The sequence below is a fragment of the Dermochelys coriacea genome, chromosome 3, assembly GCF_009764565.3.
Source record: "Dermochelys coriacea isolate rDerCor1 chromosome 3, rDerCor1.pri.v4, whole genome shotgun sequence".
NCBI classification, from domain to species: domain Eukaryota; kingdom Metazoa; phylum Chordata; order Testudines; family Dermochelyidae; genus Dermochelys; species Dermochelys coriacea.
Window position 1 is genome coordinate 106,714,140 of NC_050070.1, and position 23,135 is coordinate 106,737,274.

Below are 23,135 nucleotides of genomic sequence, written 5' to 3' on the forward strand. Positions count from 1 at the left end.
TTTATTTCCAGCAACTCCAAACTCACATTTGTTGGTGGATTAGGTGTACTGCTCTCTGATTTATATTATCTTTTATGTTTTATGGCTTTCACTGAAGAACCAGACAATGCTCTGTTTAATCCATGAATGAGATTTAATGAACATTTGCTAAAACTGCTTTAAGGGAACCTTTTTCTATACCTTTTTACTTACCCATTAATACAGTATTTGGGAACCAGCATTTTCTGTAATTTCAACATTCACTTTGTCTAAATGCATAAGAGAAATTACACTTCTACAGTCATAAATTTAGGTACAGCCAGCACAGATAGACCATAGCAAATCATTAAAATATGCCTGTAAAATACTGGTATCAGATTGAGCATTCGTAATTAGGGTCCTATCAGATTCACAGTCCATTCTGGTCAATTGCATGGTCAGAGGGTTTTTAAATTGGTCAATTTCAGACTTTCTAACTGTGGGGGTCCTAACTCAAGATGGTGGGAACATGATGGGCCGGGGGGGCTCCCAAGATTGTCACCCTCATTTCTGTGCTGCCTTCAGGGCTGGGCTAGAGGAGATTGGTGGAGGTGGGTAGGTGCCAGGGGTTCCTAGCTGCTAGTCCAGGCCAGTGGCAGATTAAGGCAGGACCCCTGGCCAATTTGTGAGCCCCTGAGAAAAATGGGTGCCCCAGCCCTGTAAGAAGCCCCAGTGGCGGTAGCCCCTACCTGGTCTCTCCCAGTCCCTGCAGGAACTGTGGGAGAAGAAGCCCCAAGCGGGCTCACTGACCCCGGCTGCAACCACAGGGGCTGAAGCCCTGAGCTCCAGTTGGAGCCATGGGGGTGGAGGGGTGGAAACCTTGAGCCTGGGCTGCCCCAGCTGGAGCAGCGGGAGGTGGAAGCCACAAGCATGGGATGCATCGGCTGTAGCTGCCCGGAGCAGGAGCCGCGGGGAAGGAAGCCTTGAGCTAGAAGCTGTGGGTTGGGGGAAGGGGGGGGGAAAGCTGGGAGTCCAGCTCCTGGCCTGCTCCAGAGCAGAAGTGAGGGTGTAGCACCCTCATTTCTGCACTGCCTCTCGGGGTCAATCTGATCTGCCCACCAAGAGTGGCTGTGCAGGGAAAGAAAACTCCTGTCCCTCCCCAGCCCTGCCAGACTAGCAGCTAGGAACCCCAGGCTACAAGGAAGGGAGATCAGATTTCAGTCTGTGATATATTTTTCACAGCCATGAAATTGGTAGGGCCGTAGTGATGATGTAGGAAGCAGAACCCATGTAGAGTTTTACATAAGATTTTCCATTCAAAACTTTTGTTTTTTTTTTATGGAGAATTGTCTTGTGTTTAATCAAAAAAAAAAAAACCAACTTTTTGTGGCAAGTGTCTGCTTTCCTCAAATTTTTTTTTATTTTTATATTTTTTCCATCAGAAAACTTTAAAAATGTGTGGGTTTGAGGATTTTCAGTTTTTCTGTGAAAATTTTGTGTGGGGGCAAAAAATACCCAGTTTCTGGCCAGCTCTAGATTTCAGAGCTGATAGACATCATCTTTTGATTTACAAAACCGATTGTGTTTGATCTGGAAATACTGAGAAAGCATGAATGAAGCCATTGTTGTTTATAGTAAAACCGCACTTCAGATCTTTCTCTGAATTACTAAATTCTGCACTTTTATAGCTGAAAAAATTTTAAAGAAGCTCTTTAAAATAGTAAGACAATGAAAAGGTTTGTGATTAACCTGCACATTTGTGGGTATTTGAGGGTCATTGTGTATGAAATACCTCTCTGTATGTCTCTGATGCAAACAGTTGGTTATATTTAATAGAGCAGCATTTGTAGCTACAGTGCCTTTCTTGCATAGCATAATCAAATTGAGGAGGAGGTTGGATTGAACAGCCATGTTTTAAACTGTATATAAACTGCATTACTCCTTATGCTGCCTCTTTTGAGACGTTATACATATGATGACTGGTTTTATTTAGGAGTAAGAGTCATTTTACTGTCCATAAAAACAGGAGTTCATTGCAGGAGCTATAAAAATGGTAATTTTGGTTAAAAAAAAAAAAAAAAAAAAAAAAAAAAAAAAGACACTCCTGGGGAAGGGAGGCTATCCTGGCACCTTAGAGACTTGCAAAATTATTTGAGCATAAATTTTCGGAAGCTACAGCTCACTTCATCGGATGCATGCAATGGAAAATACAGTGGGGAGATTTTATATACACAGAGAACATGAAACAATGGGTGTTACCATACACACAGAACGAGAGTGATCAGGTAAGGTGAGCTATTACCAGCGGGGTCGGAGGGAGGGGGGAACCCTTTTGTAGTGATAATCAAGGTGGGTCATTTCCAGCAGTTGACAAGAACATGTGAGGAACAGTGGGGGGTAGGGGGATAAACATGGGGAAATAGTTTTACTTTTGTGTAATGACACATCCACTCCCAGTCTTTATTCAAGCCTAATGTAATGGTGTCCTGTTTGCAAAGTAATTCCAAGTTAGCAGTCTGAGCATACAAACTCAGAAGAAATTGCTGATCTCTGCTGCCAATCTGTAGTTGAGTTTCCTCTTAAATAATATATCACTTCAATGCTTTCTTGGATTTTATTCCAATAATTTTTACTCCCTAAAACAGCTAAATTTGAGAGGCAGATAATGTTAGCAAAAGAAAATTCATATGAGCCTTTGTTGTTTGTTGTAACAGAAATGATCCCTCTCCCACTAGAAGAAGTGTGCCAAATATTTGCAATGAAAAGGGAGACTATTTAAAATTCACGTTTGAATATTTTGGTACAAACTTAAACGCGTCCATTTCGCCATCAAATGAAATGCATTCCAGCAAAAACAAACCCTTTCTGAGCAAAGATAGTCCTGTTCCAAGCAAAAGGTGGATTTGAAACATGAAAGTCAAAATGTAGTAATTTTGTATTTTAATGCAAAAAAACACAAATTGATCAAATTTGACAGAACAACTAATTTTGAGAGTGTAAAATTGGGGAGGGAGAGAAAAATCATGTGAAATTTCACTGTATTCAGCGGATAAAACAGTGATGGATAAAGAGCCGAAGTAAATAGTGGCCTGTTTTACCACCTTACCATCTAGAGGTGTGCTGTAAATCTTTGCACTGTGGGAGATGGCCTGGGTAGCATGTGTGGTCACATGACCCCTTCCCTTGCGTCCCTCATTTCAGTTGTTTACTGGCCAACTGACTGAAAATTGACATGCATTATAGACCAAACTTACATATATTGGTTACAGTTTTAGGGAAACCACCTTTGACCCCTTCCATGTGCTGTTCAAGGTATGTCTCTTTAGGTATCGGGCCTCTAGCATTCACCTCTGCCTGCGCTGGGCCCTGCGTCCCTTTCTCCTGAGAAGGGATTCGGGCTGCAGTGCCCTGCAATCCACTGTGATGATCCCAGCCGGACTGGCCTTAGAGGGACTATTTCAGAGCAGTATTTCAGAGTAGCAGCTGTGTTAGTCTGTATTCGCAAAAAGAAAAGGAGTACTTGTGGCACCTTAGAGACTAACAAATTTATTAGAGCATAAGCTTTCGTGAGCTACAGCTCACTTCATTGGATGCATTTGGTGGAAAAAACAGAGGAGAGATTTATATACACACACACAGAGAACATGAAACAATGGGTTTATCATACACACTGTAAGGAGAGTGATCACTTAAGATAAGCCATCACCAGCAGCGGGGAGGGGAAAGGAGGAAAACCTTTCATGGTGACAAGCAAGGTAGGCTAATTCCAGCAGTTAACAAGAATATCGGAGGAACAGTGGGGGGTGGGGTGGGAGGGAGAAATACCATGGGGAAATAGTTTTACTTTGTGTAATGACTCATCCATTCCCAGTCTCTATTCAAGCCTAAGTTAATTGTATCCAGTTTGCAAATTAATTCCAATTCAGCAGTCTCTCGTTGGAGTCTGTTTTTGAAGCTTTTTTGTTGAAGGATAGCCACTCTTAGGTCTCTGATCGAGTGACCAGAGAGATTGAAGTGTTCTCCAACTGGTTTTTGAATGTTATAATTCTTGACGTCTGATTTGTGTCCATTCATTCTTTTACGTAGAGACTGTCCAGTTTGGCCAATGTACATGGCAGAGGGGCATTGCTGGCACATGATGGCATATATCACATTGGTAGATGCGCAGGTAAACGAGCCTCTGATAGTGTGGCTGATGTGATTAGGCCCTATGATGGTATCCCCTGAATAGATATGTGGACAGAGTTGGCAACAGGCTTTGTTGCAAGGATAGGTTCCTGGGTTAGTGGTTCTGTTGTGTGGTGTGTGGTTGCTGGTGAGTATTTGCTTCAGATTGGGGGGCTGTCTGTAAGCAAGGACTGGTCTGTCTCCCAAGATCTGTGAGAGTGATGGGTCATCCTTCAGGATAGGTTGTAGATCCTTGATGATGCGTTGGAGAGGTTTTAGTTGGGGGCTGAAAGTGATGGCTAGTGGCGTTCTGTTGTTTTCTTTGTTGGGCCTGTCCTGTAGTAGGTGACTTCTGGGTACTCTTCTGGCTCTGTCAGTCTGTTTCTTCCCTTCAGCAGGTGGGTATTGTAGTTGTAGGAATGCATGATAGAGATCTTGTAGGTGTTTGTCTCTGTCTGAGGGGTTGGAGCAAATGCGGTTATATCGTAGAGCTTGGCTGTAGACAATGGATCATGTGGTGTGATCTGGATGAAAGCTGGAGGCATGTAGTTAGGAATAGCGGTCAATAGGTTTCCGGTATAGGGTGGTGGTTATGTGACCATCCCTATTAGCACTGTAGTGTCCAGGAAGTGGATCTCTTGTGTGGACTGGTCCAGGCTGAGGTTGATGGTGGGATGCAAATTGTTGAAATCATGGTGGAATTCCTCAAGGGCTTCTTTTCCATGGGTCCAGATGATGAAGATGTCATCAATGTAGCGCAAGTAGAGTGGGGGCATTAGGGGACGAGAGCTGAGGAAGCGTTGTTCTAAGTCAGCCATAAAAATGTTGGCATACTGTGGGGCCATGCGGATACCCATCGCAGTGCCGCTGATTTGAAGGTATACATTGTCCCCAAATGTGAAATAGTTATGGGTGAGGACAAAGTCACAAAGTTCAGCCACCAGGTTAGCCGTGACAGTATCGGGGATACTGTTCCTGACGGCTTGTAGTCCATCTTTGTGTGGAATGTTGGTGTAGAGGGCTTCTACATCCATAGTGGCTAGGATGGTGTTTTTAGGAAGATCACCAATGGACTGTAGTTTCCTCAGGAAGTCAGTGGTGTCTCGAAGATAGCTGGGAGTGCTGGTAACGAAGGGCCTGAGGAGGGAGTCTACATAGCCAGACAATCCTGCTGTCAGGGTGCCAATGCCTGAGATGATGGGGCGTCCAGGATTTCCAGGTTTATGGATCTTGGGTAGCAGATAGAATACCCCAGGTCGGGGCTCCAGGGGTGTGTCTGTGCGGATTTGTTCTTGTGCTTTTTCAGGGAGTTTCTTGAGCAAATGCTGTAGTTTCTTTTGGTAACTCTTAGTGGGATCAGAGGGTAATGGCTTGTAGAAAGTGGTGTTGGAGAGCTGCCTAGTAGCCTCTTGTTCATACTCAGACCTATTCATGATGACGACAGCACCTCCTTTGTCAGCCTTTTTGATTATGATGTCAGAGTTGTTTCTGAGGCTGTGGATGGCACTGTGTTCTGCATGGCTGAGGTTATGGGGTAAGCGATGCTGCTTTTCCACAATTTCAGCTCGTGCACGTCGGCGGAAGCACTCTATGTAGAAATCCAGGCTGCTGTTTCAACCTTCAAGAGGAGTCCACCCAGAATCCTTCTTTTTGTAGTGTTGGTAGGAAGGTCTCTGTGGGTTAATATGTTGGTCAGAAGTGTGTTGGAAATATTCTTTGAGTCGGAGACGTCGAAAATAGGATTCTAGGTCACCACAGAACTGTATCATGTTCGTGGGGGTGGAGGGGCAAAAGGAGAGGCCCCGAGATAGGACAGATTCTTCTGCTGGGCTAAGAGTATAGTTGGATAGATTAACAATATTGCTGGGTGGGTTACTGGAACCATTGTTGTGGCCCCTTGTGGCATATAGTAGTTTAGATAGCTTAGTGTCCTTTTTCTTTTGTAGAGAAGCAAAGTGTGTTTTGTAAATGGCTTGTCTAGTTTTTGTAAAGTCCAGCCACGAGGAAGTTTGTGTGGAAGGTTGGTTCTTTATTTCAGAGCAGTAGTTTGCTAGGATTTAACTTTCAGAGCCAAATCAGACTTATTAGAATGGCTTTTTCACAGCTTGTACTATCTTTCAGCAGTGAGCCTGAGCTGAGCAGAAAGGCACTAAAGGCTCCAGTTGGCATTGTCCGTGCGGAGCCTAACGGTTCCACAGATGAATACATGGCAATCCAAGGACATGAAGCATTTTTTCCTCCATATCCAAAGAACCTACCATGAGGAAATGGGCAGTACCTGGCAAGAAAACCACACTTCATCAGTTTTACAGCCCCAATTTGGGGTATGGATCCAATTAAATTACTGCCTCCTGGGTTACTTCTCTCTGACGCATTTTCTATCCCTTATGAACCTTCTCGAACCAGCAAAACTACAAAGGAGCAAAATAAGCATTTCATGTTATTGGCTCAGAACCTCTAGAAGTTAGATACAAAGAGTGACTGTCGCTGCTACTCCAAAATGAATTCACTGCTGACCTGGCATGGCATTTTTAATGTAAGATTAAATGCAAACATAGGTCCGTCAGTGTTTTTATGAAGCATTTTTCAGAGAAGAATGGCGTTAGATTCATAGATGATAAGGTCAGAAGGGACCATTCTGATCATCTAGTCCGACCTCCTGCACAGCGCAGGCCACAGAATCTCACCCACCCACTCCTACGAAAAACCTCACCTATGTCTGAGCTATTGAATTCCTCAAATCGTGGTTTAAAGACTTCAAGGAGCAGAGAAGCCTCCCTCAACTGACCCGTGCCCCATGCTACAGAGGAAGGCGAAAAACCTCCAGGACCTCTCCAATCTGCCCTGGAGGAAAATTCCTTCCCGACCCCAAATATGGCAATCAGCTAAATCCTGAGCATATGGGCAAGATTCACCAGCCAGATACTACAGAAAATTCTTTCCTGGGTAACTCAGATCCCATCCATCTAATATCCCATCTCAGGGGATTAGGCCTATTTACCCTGAATGTTTAAAGATCAATTACTTACCAAAATCCCATTATCCCATCATACCATCTCCTCCATAAACTTATCAAGTAGAATCTTAAAACCAGATAGATCTTTTGCCCCCACTGCTTCCCTTAGAAGGCTATTCCAAAACTTCACTCCTCTGATGGTTAGAAACCTTTGTCTAATTTCAAGTCTAAACTTCCTGGTGGCCAGTTTATACCCATTTGTTCTTGTGTCCACATTGGTGCTGAGCTGAAATAATTCCTCTCCCTCTCCTGTATTTATCCCTCTGATATATTTATAGAGAGCAATCATATCTCCCCTCAACCTTCTTTTAGTTAGGCTAAACAAGCCAAGCTCCTTAAGTCTCCTTTCATAAGACAAGTTTTCCATTCCTCGGATCATCCTAGTAGCCCTTCTCTGTACCTGCTCCAGCTTGAATTCATCCTTTTTAAACATGGGAGACCAGAACTGCACACAGTATTCTAGGTGAGGTCTCACCAGTGCCTTGTATAACGGTACTATAACCTCCTTATCCCTACTGGAAATGCCTCTCCTGATGCATCCCAAAACCGCATTAGCTTTTTTCACGGCCATATCACATTGGCAGCTCATAGTCATCCTATGAGCAACCAATACTCCAAGGTCCTTCTCCTCTTCTGTTACTTCTAATTGATGCGTCCCCAACTTATAACTAAAATTCTTGTTATTAATCCCTAAATGCATAACCTTACACTTCTCACTATTAAATTTCATCCTATTACTATTACTGCAGTTTACAAGGTCATCCAGATCCTCCTGTATAATATCCCGATCCTTCTCTGAATTGGCAATACCTCCCAGCTTTGTATCATCTGCAAACTTTATTAGCACACTCCCACTTTTTGTGCCAAGGTCAGTAATAAAAAGATTAAATAAGATTGGTCCCAAAACCGATCCCTGAGGAACTCCACTGGTAACCTCCCTCCAACCTGACAGTTTGCCTTTCAGTAGGACCCGTTGCAGTCTCCTTAACCAATTCCTTATCCACCTTTTGATGTTCGTATTGATCCCCATCTTCTCCAATTTAACTAATAATTCCCCATGTGGCACGGTATCAAATGCCTTACTGAAATCTAGGTAAATTAGATCCACTGCATTTCCTTTATCTAAAAAATCTGTTACTTTTTCAAAAAAGGAGATCAGGTTGGTTTGGCACGATCTACCTTTTGTAAAACCATGTTGTATTTTGTCCCATTTACCATTGACTTCAATGTCCTTAACTAATTTCTCCTTCAAAATTTTTTCCAAGACCTTACGTACTACAGATGTCAAACTAACTGGCCTGTAGTTACCCGGATCACTTTTTTTCCCTTTCTTAAAAATAGGAACTATATTAGCAATTCTCCAATCATTCGGTACTACTCCTGAGTTTACAGATTCATTAAAAATTCTTGCTAATGGGCTTGCAATTTCAGGTGCCAATTCCTTTAATATTCTTGGATGAAGATTATCTGGGCCCCCCGATTTAGTCCCATTAAGCTGTTTGAGTTTCGCTTCTACCTCAGATATGGTAATATCTGCCTCCATATCCTCATTCCCATTTGTCATGCTACCATTAGCCCTAAGATCCTCTTTACCCTTATTAAAGACTGAGGCAAAGTATTTGTTTAGATATTGGGCCATGCCTAGATTATCCTTAACCTCCACTCCATCCTCAGTGTTTAGCGGCCCCACTTCTTCTTTCTTAGTTTTCTTCTTATTTATATGGCTATAGAACCTTTTACTATTGGTTTTAATTCCCTTTCCAAGGTCCGACTTGACTTTTAGCCCGTCTCACTTTATCCCTACATGTTCTGACCTCAATTAGGTAGCTTTCCTTGCTGATCCCTCCCATCTTCCACTCCCTGTATGCTTTCTGCTGCTTCTTAATCGCCCCTCTAAGATGCTTGGTCTACAACTCCTTCCTATGAATTTTTTCCCCTTTCTTGGGATACAGGCTTCAGAATGCTTCTGCAGCTCTGATTTAAAGTAATCCCAGGCCTCCTCTACCTTTAGATCCATAAATTCTTCAGTCCAATCCACTTCCCTAACTAATTTCCTTAATTTTTGAAAGTCAGCCCTTTTGAAATCAAAAGGCCTTGTTACCCATCTGTGTAAGCTTGCACCCTGAAACACTCACTCTGTTCAGCATTGCAGACACCTGAGACGTGGCCATTGATCAGCTATAACCGATGGAAGCTGTAGCTACAGGATTGTACCTCCCATCCCTATTATACTGCTCCCTGCTTTCTCTTTCCTTACACTGACTGAAACCCAGTGGGGTTGCACTGGTGTGACAGAGAACAGCATTTGACTATTATGTGCAATGTTGGCATGTTAATATTACAATGAGAACGTCAACATTTTCATATCCTTACACTTGTGTTTGAAATGTATAGTCTTAACATCGCGTTATTTTTTCCCCATTTAATACGTACCCCATGCAATAAAATTACATCAAAAGAACATTAAGGGTGAGATTGAGACTTTACCTCTAGCCACACATGAGGGACTGTACTGAACTCCATCAGCCCAGGGAAGGAAGTGTAGCTCAGGCTACATCTACACTGCAAAAAAGCCTTCAAGGCAGTGAGGCTCAGAGCCCAGCTCTACAGACTCAGGCTCACAGGGCTAATGCTACAGGGCTAAAAATAGCAATATAGACCTTCCTACTCAGGCTGGAGCCCGGGGTCTGAGATCCACCACCAAATGGAAACATCTACACTGCTATTTGTAGCCCTGTAGTGCAAGCCTGAGTCTGCAGACCCAGGCTCCGAGACTGGCTCCCACAGGTCTTTTTTTTTTTTTTTTTTTTTTTTTTTTTGCAGTATAGACATACTTTCTGAAAGCCACAATTCATTCCCTATTTCCCATATTGCTGTGTAACTCACACTCCTTGTGGGTGTGGTGCTCATTAATCTCTATGTGGTCTCGGTGCCACTAGTGGGGGACAGAGCACCACAACCAGGAGGTGTGTGGGTTACAGCTGTGTGGAAAGTAACTGCAGCTCATTATCATGCACCAGGTTAGCTCCACTGACCACCGTGTTTAAGGGGTAGCATCCAAGTTCTAACCATTCCCCACCCACCCATTCTCTGTCCCCTTCCAGCCCAATGTAGCTTGCTCTCCTCTTCAAGCTTTGACTGTCGATCCACACAAAAATGAGAGAAGGGAAGTCTTGTACCTCCTTATGCCCCTGTGAGACTGTATATGGCTAGGTTATAATCTACCCCTAAAGTTTTTTAAAATGAGGCATTCAGAAGTCAGGAAATGACAAGTGACATTATCGGTGCAGTCTTAACTCTGCCCTTTGCGCGTATGCATTGCAATACAATCTTTTGTTGCATGATTTTGTACTAGGCTAGATCCTCATGTCTGGCTGAGCTATGCTTGGTGTAGGGCCATGTGTGGAAAGGGAAAGGTAGCTGTAATCCATCTTTCTGCTCCTCTAATCTTCAGACTGACTGGGGGCTGAACCAACCCCTGATTTAATTTAGAGCAGGCCAAGAGCTTCCATAAATGATGCCAGGTGGCAGTTTCTCTTTCAGCTGGGGTGAAGTCCCATGCCTGGCTTACCCAGGAACACTGCTTTCCCCAGCAGGTAGAGGGGGAGAATGAGTGATGTAGAGATGGCTATGTTGGCTTATATTACAACTATATTAGGGGAGACTCCAGCTGCCTTGTTAGGACAACTCTCCAGAGCAGTGCAGAGGGAACAAGGCAGAGAGACAGGAACTGGCCCACTATTTGTTTCTACATGATCCCTGCTCCTTCGCTACAGATTACCTGGTCCCAGTCCAGTGCATTACCCATACCATCATTTTTCCTCTTCAGCAGACCCTTTTTCAGTCTATAACATAAAATTCTGACAGTGAATGAGATGAGGGAGTTCTCAACCCCAGGCTAAGTCAACCCTGCCTCATTTTTTGTCCAGTATACAGATAAGGCAAATTTTCTGGATAAAATAACACGTGATCATCTGTATTACACGATGTACAAAGGGGCAGAGTTAAGATTTCACAGACAACCTGAACTTTATCATTTCCTATTTTTTGACTGCTTTATTTTTCAGTTTTCATATTCTTATAATATAGGTTTTTGTGCATGGAAATTGCTACTGTTTTTAAAAAGAAAAATGAAGAAATAAAGAAATTCTATCATGCTTACCTATTAGTAGGGCCCTACTAATTCACGACCATGGAAAATGCATCACAGACCGTGAAATCTGGTGTTCCCCCACCCCCCATGAAATCTAGTCTTTTGTGTGCTTTTACCCATACTATACAGATTTCATGGGAGAGACCAGCATTTCTCAAATTGGGGGTCCAAAAGGAGGTTGCAGGGTGGGGGGGTGCAAGATTATTGTAGCGGAGTTAAGATATTGCCACCTTTACTTCTGTGCTGCCTTCAGAGCTGGGTGGCTAGAGGGTCGCAGCTGCTGACTGAGGGCCCAGCTCTGCAAGCAGCAGTGCATAAGTAAGGGTGGCAATACCATACCAGGCCATCCTTACTTCTGCGCTGCTACTGCTGGCAACTGCTCTGCCTTCAGAGCTGGGCTCCCAGCCAGCAGCCACCGCCCTCCCCAGCTGCCCAGCTCTGAAGATTGTGCCAGCAACAGCAGCGCAGAAGTAAGGGTAGCAATACCACAACCCCCGCGACAGTAACCTTGTGACCTCCCCCACAACTCTCTTTTGGGTCAGGACCTCTACAATTACAACACCATGAAATTTCAGATTAAAATAGCTGAAATCATGAAATTTACAATTTTTAAAATCCTATGACCGTGAAATTGACCAAAATGGACCGTGAATTTGGTAGGGCCCTAAGTATTAGTTTAACTAATAGTAAAATGCTGTGTACTATATATCAGATGCCATGGTGATGATGTGGTATAAAATCCTATAAGTATAGAATAGTATCATGCAGCAAGTGCAACCAGTGAGTCAGCCTCCCTTTCCTCATTTTATGCACATCTTTCCATGTCCCATGGAAGGAGGTGGGGCTCTGAGCCCTGCATCCCTTCATAAAGACTCTCAGGTATAGTGTGGGAGGAGGCAGAACTCCCTATAGATTTTCATAACCCACACATGCTGTCATAGAACCAGAAGAACATTGGTAAACCATTAAGGGATTGAATTAGAAAGTCACTGTGTGGGCACAGAGTCATATTTTAAAGCCCTTTAACTTTCACAAATTGCTGTCAGGTTTTTCTCAAACCACCGAAAACTAAATCTGCAGCCTAAGTATCTATCTTCTGGCCACGTTTCAAGTTTCTACTTCAAACTAAGAGTTAAGTGAAGTTAAGACACTTCAACTGCTTAAGAAAAAGTACCCAAAAAAAGTATGATGGTAAATGTATTTTCTTTCCACTCTCATCAGTCTTGAAAGTGGTGGAACTGTTTCAGCTCAAACCTTCCAAAAAATTAACTCCTCGGCCAAGAGCGAATTTCCATGTTTTGTCTCAAAAGGAAGAACACTGAAAAAGTCATAAGCCACTGAAGATGACCCTTAAATTTTAGCACTTCCTAAGGTAGCTCTTTAACTTTTAAGTATTTCTGTGTGCTTCAACCATAATTAAGGCCTTAACATTAAAAATCCTGTGCAACATTAAAATATAGATACTAGGGCTGTCGATTAATCACAGTTAACTTGCGCGATTAACTCAAAAAAAAAATTGCTCGTGATTAATTGTACTGTTAAACAGAATACCAATTGAAATTTATTAAATATTTTTGGATGTTTTTCTACATTTTCCGTATATCAATTTCAGTCACAACACAGAATACAAAATGTACACAGTCACTTTATATTATTTTTGATTATTAATATTTATGATAAATGATAAACAAAAGAAATAGTATTTTTCAATTCACCACATACAAGTACTGAAGTGCAATCTCTTTATCATGAAAGTGCAACTTACAAATGCAGATTTTTTTGTTGCATAGCTGCACTCAAAAACAAGACAATGTACAAGTTTAGAGCCTACAAGTCCACTTAGTCCTACTTCTTGTTCAGCCAATCGCTAAGAGAAATCGCAAGTTTGTATATGTTTACGGGAGATAATGCTGCCCACTTCTTAATTACAATGTCATCTGAAAGTGAGAACAGGCATTCCCATGGCACTGTTGTAGCTGGCATCGCAAGATATTTACATGCCAGATGGCTGAAGATTCATATGCCTCTTCATGCTTCAACCATCATTCCAGAGGACACGCTTCCATGCTGATGATGCTCGTTTAAAACAAATGCGTTAATTAAATTTGTGACTGAACTCCTTGGGGGAGAATTGTGTCAGCTGCTCTGTTTTACCCACATTCTGCCATATATTTCATATTATATGATGATGACGCAGCACATGTTTGCTTTAAGAACACTTTCACTGCAAATTTGATAAAATGCAAAAATGATACCAATGTGAGATTTCTAAAGATATCTACAGCACTCGACCCAACATTTAAGAATCTGAAGTGCCTTCCAAAATCTGAGAGGGACGAGGTGTGGAGCATGCTTTCAGAAGTCTTAAAAGAGCAACACTCTGATGCGGAAACTACAGAACCCGAACCACCAAAAAAGAAAATCAACCTTCTGCTCGTGGCATCTGACTCAGATGATGAAAATGAACATGCCTCAGCCCGCACTGCTTTGGATCGCTATCGGGCAGAACCCATCATCACCATGGACCCATGTCCTTTGGAATGGTGGTTGAAGCATCAAGGGACATATGAATCCTTGGCGCATCTGGTATGTAAATATCTTGCAACACCGGCTACAACAGTCCCATGCAAACTCCTGTTCTCATTTTCAGGTGACATTGTAAATAAGAAGCAGGCAGCATTATCTTCTGCAAAAACAAACCTATTTGTCTGAGTGATTGGCTGAACAAGAAGTAGGGCTGATTGGACTTGTAGGCTCTAAAGTTGTACATTGTTTTGTTTTTGAATGCAGGGTTTTCTTGCACATAATTCTACATTTGTAAGTTCAACTTTCATGGTAAAGAGATTTCACTACAGTACTTATGTTAGGGGAAATGAAAAATACTATTTTTTTTACAGTGCAAATATTTGTAATCAAAAATAAATATAAAGTGAGCACTGTGCACTTTGTATTCTGTGTTGTAATTGAAATCAATATATTTAAAAATGTAGAAAACATCCAAAAATATTTAAATAAATGGTATTCTATTGTTTAACAGCACAATTAATATTTTTAATCATTTGACAGCCCTAATAGATACAATTGGGAAGAATTATTTATTTCCTGATTTCTAAGCAAATAAAATAAATGAATATCAAAATAAAATCTCAACATTGTATTAATAAGCATTTTCTCAAAATAGAACATCATAGCTGAGGTCCTAAAACTATTTCCTCAGGTTCACCACCCATAATCCCTTTCACTTTGAAAATTTCTGGGTCAGACCCGTGGTTTTTATGTGCCTGGTATAGCCTGGCTGCCAGGCACCAGTTCTGTTCAAACGTGTGACATAGAGCAGCCTTCAGGCTAAGTTTTTCCAGCTGCCCACATCCGAACAGTCATTCTAGTAGGCTTAGCCATGTCTCCTCTTTAGCAGAATTGCTACTGTTAATCGTACACTAGGTAATATGGACTCTAAACAGACCACACCAAACTATAGCATCATATACATACATGGGCCATATAAAAATACATTGGCACATTTTTACATAAGGGGTGTAATTGCAAATGACTTAGCTTTTGATCGAGATCCATGTGACTGTCTTTTTTTTTTCCTTAGTACTTTCATATTTTTCTTGGATTCATGTAACCTCAGCTTTATTGTTTATTTGTGATCACAATAAAAAAAGAAAGAAAGAAAGAAAAGGTAGACATCGTTATAACATTTGCCCAGAGAATTGTTAGGATAATTTGGAAAGGTTCACTGACATTATATTGTGAAATTTATTGTGTGATATGATAAAATGATCTTAATACATCAGAAATACCTCTATCACGTGTCAGAGAAATACCCAAATTAATATAATGTTTTGTCCACTATTGCCTGCCTGTCAATGACAGTCCCTTTCCTTACCCTGTCTTTTCTATCTCTGGCAAAATCTTTTTATTATATTCATTGCCTGTTAAAATAAACAATATTCAATAGCATTAAAAACAGGAGGAAACAAATTGCTTGTTTCTCTCTCTCAAATACGATCCCCTTTGGAATATAGACGGTTATGTCCACCCAATGTAAAGTAGCTCAATGGTTTCTTTGATCCTTTCTATATTTTAAAATTTCTCCTTTCTGTTTTCTGCAATTTGCCACTAGCTATTTTTGCTTCTCTCATTTTTCTTTTTACTTCTTCCTGGTTGGTTTTACTACTCTCCCAATCATCCATCTTCCCATCTTCTTGTATTTTTAAAAATCCTATTGTCTAGCTGTCATTTGCCTTTTTATCTCTTATTATCTGTATTAATTTCTGTTGCCGTTATAGGACCAGATTCTAATCATGCTGAATCATACCTAATGCCATGGGTGGTTTTTTGGATACTCCTACTTAGTGGAACTACCCATGCAGTACTGCTCAACATGAGGAGCGGCACCAGAGTCTGGCTCTGAGTTTTTCCATTTGGGAATGGAATTAATTTGTCTGTCTTGTAGGGTTTTTCTTGTGATTGCTTTGGTTTTGCTTGTAATTTAACTGTCATTTAATTTATGGAGTAACATAATATGTTCATATATTGCTATAGCTGGTTGAGCAGAATACCTCATCATGGCTTTGCCAGTCAGCTTTTTATAATCCTCCCTACATTAGAGTATTGTAATTTTGAAGACAAAAGCCACTGCCAGAGCCATTAAAGAAACTTGTAAAATATCTATTGGGTGATTGTCCTAAATCACTGCCTTCCCACCTACCCCTGTGCTACATAAGCAGAAGTTTCACACTTAAGTAGTTTTCAGCAGTAGTTTTTAGTCCAGTGAATTAGTGAGCATGTTCTTCTGGGAACATTCAGAATGTCATGTGACATTATTCCACACCAGGTACGAGTCCTGTCTGAAACCATGGTGCATTGATAACCCAGAACAGCAATTCCTACTGATAGCCAAGCCTTTCACAGCGCTGCTGGTTCATGGGAAACCACTGTCGTCTTCCTCTCCAGAATTAGAAACTGCCATGATGTATACAATGATCCATGTAGAGTCATTAAGGCACTTCTTCATTTCTTTTGCCCTTGTTTTCCTTACAAGGCCAGAGTAACCTGTATGATCAGACTAACAGATATTCCATCAGCTATCGAGATGTTTTCTGGTTGCGTTTCTTTGCCGTAAGGTTTGTATTTATTTAACAGGTATTCAGATCCTAGCACTACAGAAAACCAGTCTCTATTCCTTCCCTTTCCCTCCACCCCCAAAAAATAATAATTATTCAATTTAATACAATAGGACCCTACTGGTCTTGTGGATATGGCACTGGACTGGGACTCGGAAGATTTGGTCTAACTTCTGAGCTCTGTCGCAGACATTCCTGTGGGACCTGGGCAAGTCACTTGATCTCCTTGGCTAACATTTTAAAAAGCACCTAGGTCTCATTAGACTTCAGTGCCTTTAGAATTCTTATCCTCTCACCCACTTTCCCCATCTGTAAAATGGGGGTAGTACTTACTTTCTCCCACTCATTATCTGACTGCAATGCACTTTAGGGTAGAAATTGCAATTCCAATTAAAGTGACCCTATTTTTATACAATAAAGTCCTTCTGTAAAAAGTGACTTTCAGTGTATTACAAAAAGCAATTATTTTTTCTCTTTGCCCATTGTGAAAACCCATCTGTGCATGCAGTCTGATATTGCCTTATAATACCATTTGTATCCTGGGCTCTGGGGAGAAAGACCGTATTTCTTGTTCCATGACGGGCAGAGCTCCACCAATAATTAAAATGAACAGTTTTTATCATGGGTCACCCATTGCTAGAAATCAGATTTGATCCGAACCTTTACAAGATAATAGAACCTGTTTGACTTTGCAGGAATCACAGCAGTAACAGTATTCCTTATTTATAAGATTTCCTTTTCAGGCTCTCCTAACTGTGTAAGGCTCTTTCACTTTAGGTTCTCTTCTCGTTGTACTTTATAGTAAAGTCCCTTTTCTAATGTCCACCTTGATTTACAAGAGAAGAACTGTTTTTGCTACAAAAGATGCCATTAGAAATTGCCTGGTAGTCTGTTTTACACTTTCACAGCCATTCATTGCCAAGGTAAAATGTCATGGCCCAGTGAAATGCACATTTCCTTTCAGTACAGAATCTGTCTGTGGTGTTTTATGCTTGTGTTTAACATAGTTAGTCTGTGGCTGGAGCATGTTAGATGGAGATAAGTATATTAGCAGTGTTTTTAGTAGATCTAAATAATCATTTGTAACACACTAATAATTTGCATTTCTATAACACCTTCTATCTGAGACCTCAAAGAGCATTCATGAACTAAGCCTCAGGTAGAGAACTCCTTTTTATCCCCATTTTTGGACAGCTGAGGCACAGAGAAGTTACCGGTTGCCTATGACTTGGCAGGGTCACAAAAGAAGCCTGCAGCAGGGCTGGGAAAAGAATCAGAACCCCTGACTAGTCCTGGGCTTTAGTCAAAAGCCCATCTTTTCTATCTTGGGTCTAGTCTTCATAGAGTTGTAGAAATGTAGGACTGGAAGGGACTTTAATGGGTCCTCTAGTCCAGTCCCCTGCACAGAGGCAAGACTAAGTATTACAGATTCTAGTTGACAAGTGGTTGTCTAAACTGTTCTTAAAAACCTCCCATGATGGTGATCCCATGAATCCCTGGGTAATTAGTTCCATTGATTAACTAACCTGACAGTTAGGAAGTTTTTTCCCAATGTCTAACTTAAATCTCCCTTGCTGCAATTTAAGCCAATTACTTCCTGTCCTGTCCTCAGTGGTTAAGGATAACAATTTATCACCCTCCTCTTTATAACAACCTTTTATGTACTGAAGACTGATATTATGACCACCCTCAGTCTTCTCTTCTCCCGACTAAATAAACCCAATTTTTTTCAATCTTCCCTCATACGTCATGTTTCTTCTAGACCCTTAATTTTTGTTGCTCTTCTCTGGACCTTTCCCCAGTTTCCTGAAGTGTGGTGCCCACAAGTGAACAGAATACTTCAGTTGAGGCCTTATTAGTGCTGAGTAGACTGGAAGAATTACTTTTCGTGTCTTGTTTACAACACTCCTGCTAATACATCCCAAAAGAATGTTTGCTTTTTTGCAACAGTATTAAATTGTTGACTTGTATTTAGTTTCTGATCCACTGTAACCCTCAGTTCTTTTTCTGCAGTACTCCTTCCTAAGCAAACATTCCTCATTTGTATTTGTGCAGTTGATTATTCCTTTCTAAGTGGAGTACTTTGCATTTGTCCTTATTGAATTTCATCCTATTTATTTCAGACCATTTCTCCAGTTTGTCAAGGTAATTTTGTATTCTAATCCTGTCCTCGAAAGTTTTTGCAACCCCTTCCAGTTTGGTACCATCCGCAAACTTTATAAATGTACTCTCTATGCCATTATCCACTTCATTTCCGAAGATTTTGAATAGAACCGGACCCAGGACAGATCTCTGTGGTACCCCACTCGTTATGCCCTTCCAGCTTGGTTGTGAACCATTGATAACTACTCTCTGAATACAGTTTTCCAACCAGTTATGCAACCACATTATAGTAGGTTTGTCTAGGCTGTATTTCTCGTTTGTTTGAGAAGGTCATGTGAGATATCACAAGCCTTACTAAAGTTGAGATATATCCTATGTACTGCTTCCATCCTATCCACAAGTCTTGTTCCCCTCTATTAAGTGGGTTTGACATGATTTGTTTTGACAAATCCAAGTTGGCATACAGATTTTGTACACAGTATAACTATCTCAGTTAGGGATATGATTTTTTTTTTTTTTTTTTTTTACCAGCACAACCCCTAGTGTGGACACAGTTATAGCAGTATTGAAGTGCTTATACCAGTATAGCTTGTTCCCGTTAAGCACTTCTATACTGGAATCATTGCATCCGCACTAGGAGGCAGGGAGGGGAGGGACAACCTTAACTACATTGTTTTTGTCAGTAGACAAGGCCTTAGAAGACAGTAGGGCCCACAACCTGTGTGAGAGAATAGCTTCCCCACTCTATTGTAAATCTAACCCCTACAAATTATTAGCATTCAAATCTACTTTTGCCTGAATTCCCTGTTGTTTTAAAACCATGTTTTCATTGTCACCTCTTCATCAGCAACCAGCTGATCACATTTGTCGTGTTTTGTGTCTGACCCCGATACCAGAAACTAAGTCAGTTGCCAACTACTTAAGGCTCACTGGCATCTCTGACAGGAAAGACTAGACACATTTCCTATCTGCTCAAACTGCAGCCACTTAAAGACAGAAGATGGAGAGAAAATTAAATGAGTGAAAAAATAGGAATCATAATTTCAGTAAGCAGAGCCTCATAAGAATACACAGTTATGGGATACATTCCCTTGTGTTTCTCAGAATGTTCTACAAAGCACAAAATCTTTTACAAAGGTATATTTGGCTGAGCTGCCATAAAAGAGCAGAGAAGTCACACAAAGCACACAAGGGATGCTGTGTGTCATTAGTGCCAGGGAAAAGACTGTACCTTACATTGACGTAAGGCTTTGTATTCTAAAGGGTACAATAGCACTTTGCAAATTGTGGATCAGATATTCAGATGTGGGTGTTTAAGATGCACCTGCACACCTTTTGGAGACCTGTGGCATGTGCAATATGACCTCTGTATGACATAGGAATTGCCCGATCAGACCAGTGATCCATCTGGTAGCTCATCCTGTCTCCAGCTATGAGCAGTACAAAACATTTCAAGTAAAAGGTGCTATGAATCCAGTAATGAATAGGTATGGAATATGTTTATGGCATACCAAATCATGTGCAGAATTCACCCATCAATGAAATGGATATATTTGGATGGAATATCTGAACTCTTCTGAATGTTACTTTTTTTTTTTTTTTTTTTTTACAATATTCTTTATTATTTTGTGAGAATGTTAGAGTACCGTTTTCTCCTTCATTTATCAACTTAGTGCTGAGGATGTGTGTCTCAGCACCCAAATTCAGGAGATATTTTTGTCAAGATAAGTAAATTATGATACTGTTAATATCTTGAATGTACCCAGAGAGGGTTGTATTTCTTGGCAACACCAGGAAATGATACTGAGCAACTTGCACCTGATAATCTAAAGGCACTTTACAGACATTAAGCATTACAACATTTCATTATACATTAATGTGGTATATAGTACACCTAACATCTATGTATTGGCTAACAAGGTTCAGCTTCTGGATCTTCCTGACTTGTTTGCAGATGTTTTTTTAAAATTGGGGTATCTTGTTGGTAGGGCAAATTATAAATGTATGAAATCAAACTTGTCTATTTCTGTGCTCTGGTGTTACATCCCATATCGTTTTTAAAGATCCATCGTGTTTCTGAGCGCAAAGAACACACTCATTTTTCAGGCTGACAGGCAAGTGAATGCTTAGGAGGATACCGACATTTGTATGCTATGGGGGAAATGACACATTTTTCTACAGATGGGTTTTTCGTCTGTACCTGTAAGAGCTGACAGATGATGATCAAAGGATCCTTAGTACTAAAGCTTAAATTCCCTGCGCTTGCCTTCAGTAATGGATGATTTTTGTGCAAGTGAGCTGCATGGAGGAATCTTTCTCCCAGATGTGGAGTCTACAGTAAATATATCTGGGGGGGAGATGAGGAAGAGGATAAACACCAGAGAGATGAAAAGCTATTTAAGCTAAAGGACAATGTTGGCACAGGAACAAATAATCATGAGCAAATTTAGGCTGGTTGGAAGAAGGTTTCTTTCTAGGTGTTGGTAGAGTGCCTTGGACAATGGGGGTTTTGATCCTCTAGACACGAATGTAGTACAAATAATAATAATAAGAAAATATTGTCAGACAAAGGGATCCCTTTAAGCCTCCTCAGTCCTTTTCAAGACGCTCCCTTTTCTATTTTCCTTCTTGGCAGGGATCTTTTGTGGATTAATTAAAGTTACTGATTTGTAAATTTTTAATCTTTTTATTGTATTGATGCCAATGCAAGGACTGGTTTCTAAATTGTTCACTGCTTTCTTTCATATTTATTTGCATGGCTCCTCACTTCCCATAGTATCTGAGTGTTTTACGGTCTTTAATGTGTTTATCCTGACACCATCCCTTTTAGGTAGGTTACAGATGGGGCACTAAGTCACAGAGAGACTAAGTGATTTTCCCAAGATGACACAGGAAATCAGTGGCAGGCCAGGGAATTGAACCTGACTTTAAGTCCTAGGCTAATATCCAAACCACTGAACCATCCTTCCTCTCTGAAAGATGTGCACATATAGAGCAACATAACATCTGCAGTTGCAGTGACTTTCCTTTTTGGGTAAACGGACACAATTTTCCAAGCAGGAAGCAGTCAGCAATTTCATTGCCCTCCCCAACCCTAGTAATTGCTGCTATGGAAAATGGAAGGAGTTGTGTCTAAAAGAGAGTGATGAAGAAAAAGTAATTGGGAAACACAATAGACAATATAAAAACTCAACCACAAACTAGAAATGGTGGATGAAACTAAAGCTCTTGTGCTTCCCCCCCCTCTGTGTTCAAGGTTTTGCTTTGTATCACATATACCTCCACATTTGACCTGAATGGAAGTTCAGTGCTAAAGATTGCTGAGGTGAGTGCCCTCCATCCCCCACTAACATTGCTTGTTTTTCTTGACCTGTTGCCACTAATTAGAATGTGCTTTCTATACATAGACTGTGATTTATTTGGTCAAAACAATTGCAGTTATTCTTAATGATTGATATTACCCGTGTTACTGTTTATTAGTCAACATGATTAGCAACCGCAGTGCTAACAGCTGTAGAAATGCACTGGAAGATGCGATTTCTACTCATGGAAATTCTTCTTAGTGGCGCTGTGTATTACAATATTGTCTGTGTTTAAAACGTTGCATGTTTTGCTTTATCTTTCACAGTAATAACATTTTCTTCAACTTTACAACAACATGTAGGGCTAAATTCATCCACCAAAGTTAATACAGTTACATCAGAGATGAGATTGACCTATAATGTGCATTGTTAGCGTGTCCCTTATCCCTGATGCCTCCAAGAAAAGGAATTATTACATACCTAGATTTATTACATTGTCCCACTGGCATTAATCAGTCTTCCCTTGTCCTCATTATATTTGTCTGGATTAAATTGTAAAAAACGCTTTGGCAGCTGGAAAATGCACCTGCCGACAGCCGATCTGTTTATAAGTAAGCATTTTCAGACAAGTGCCCTATTTAGTTGCACAGTGAGGTTCAAGCAGTGAGCCTCATGTAGCCTGGAAGGAAGAAATGCATGGAAATACTCAGCCCTATTGCATGGCAAGGGCTGTTGTGTGTGTGCATATAATATAGTATAAAATTATATGGAATTACACTGCATAGGGTCGAGGGGAATGTATACACACTTAACATCAATGTATAATACAGCAATGAAAAGGTTTGTATGAAAATCCTTGAAAACCCCATGACATAACACCCCTCTGTTTTTACAACACTTGTTAGCTGTTCTTTTCAGTAGTGGAGAATAATAATAATAATTGTCTGTTATTTTTGCATTGATAATTACAGATGGAGATATCAGTCTGTGTTCTGCTCTTATTTAAAAGACAGCTTGGGAAGTTACAAGTGAAATTAGTGAGCAGAGAAAGAAAACGACTAACAATTGCAAGTCAATGTTAGCTTTTCCTTGGTGTGCGAGGAAAAGAGAACCTGATGGAAGTGCCTAGCTTTACCTGGCAGTGGTTGCGTTTTATAAATCTGGGGATGAAATTGATCCTGTTGCTACCTAGGGTGGGGGAAAGAAAACTAGCTGTCTTACCATGGTAACCTAACTGCTAAAACGTCCCTAATTAACTTTGCAGGCAGACGGATACAAAAATAGGTTTCAGAGTAGCAGCTGTG

General features: G+C 40.9%; 1 protein-coding gene across 11 annotated transcripts in view; it reads left to right on the forward strand.

Moving 5' to 3' along the window:
• Positions 1–23,135, forward strand: part of ARFGEF3 (ARFGEF family member 3) — a 128,347-nt gene that overhangs the window by 33,104 nt on the left and 72,108 nt on the right. For 9 of the 11 annotated variants that reach the window (XM_043511065.1, XM_043511067.1, XM_043511069.1 and 6 more), the window contains exon 5: positions 21,786–21,854. The exons of the other annotated variants lie outside the window; for them this stretch is intronic. In XM_043511065.1, coding sequence (XP_043367000.1) covers positions 21,786–21,854 — 69 coding nt within the window. The remainder of the gene's footprint in view (positions 1–21,785; positions 21,855–23,135) is intronic. 11 annotated transcript variants of the gene reach the window in all.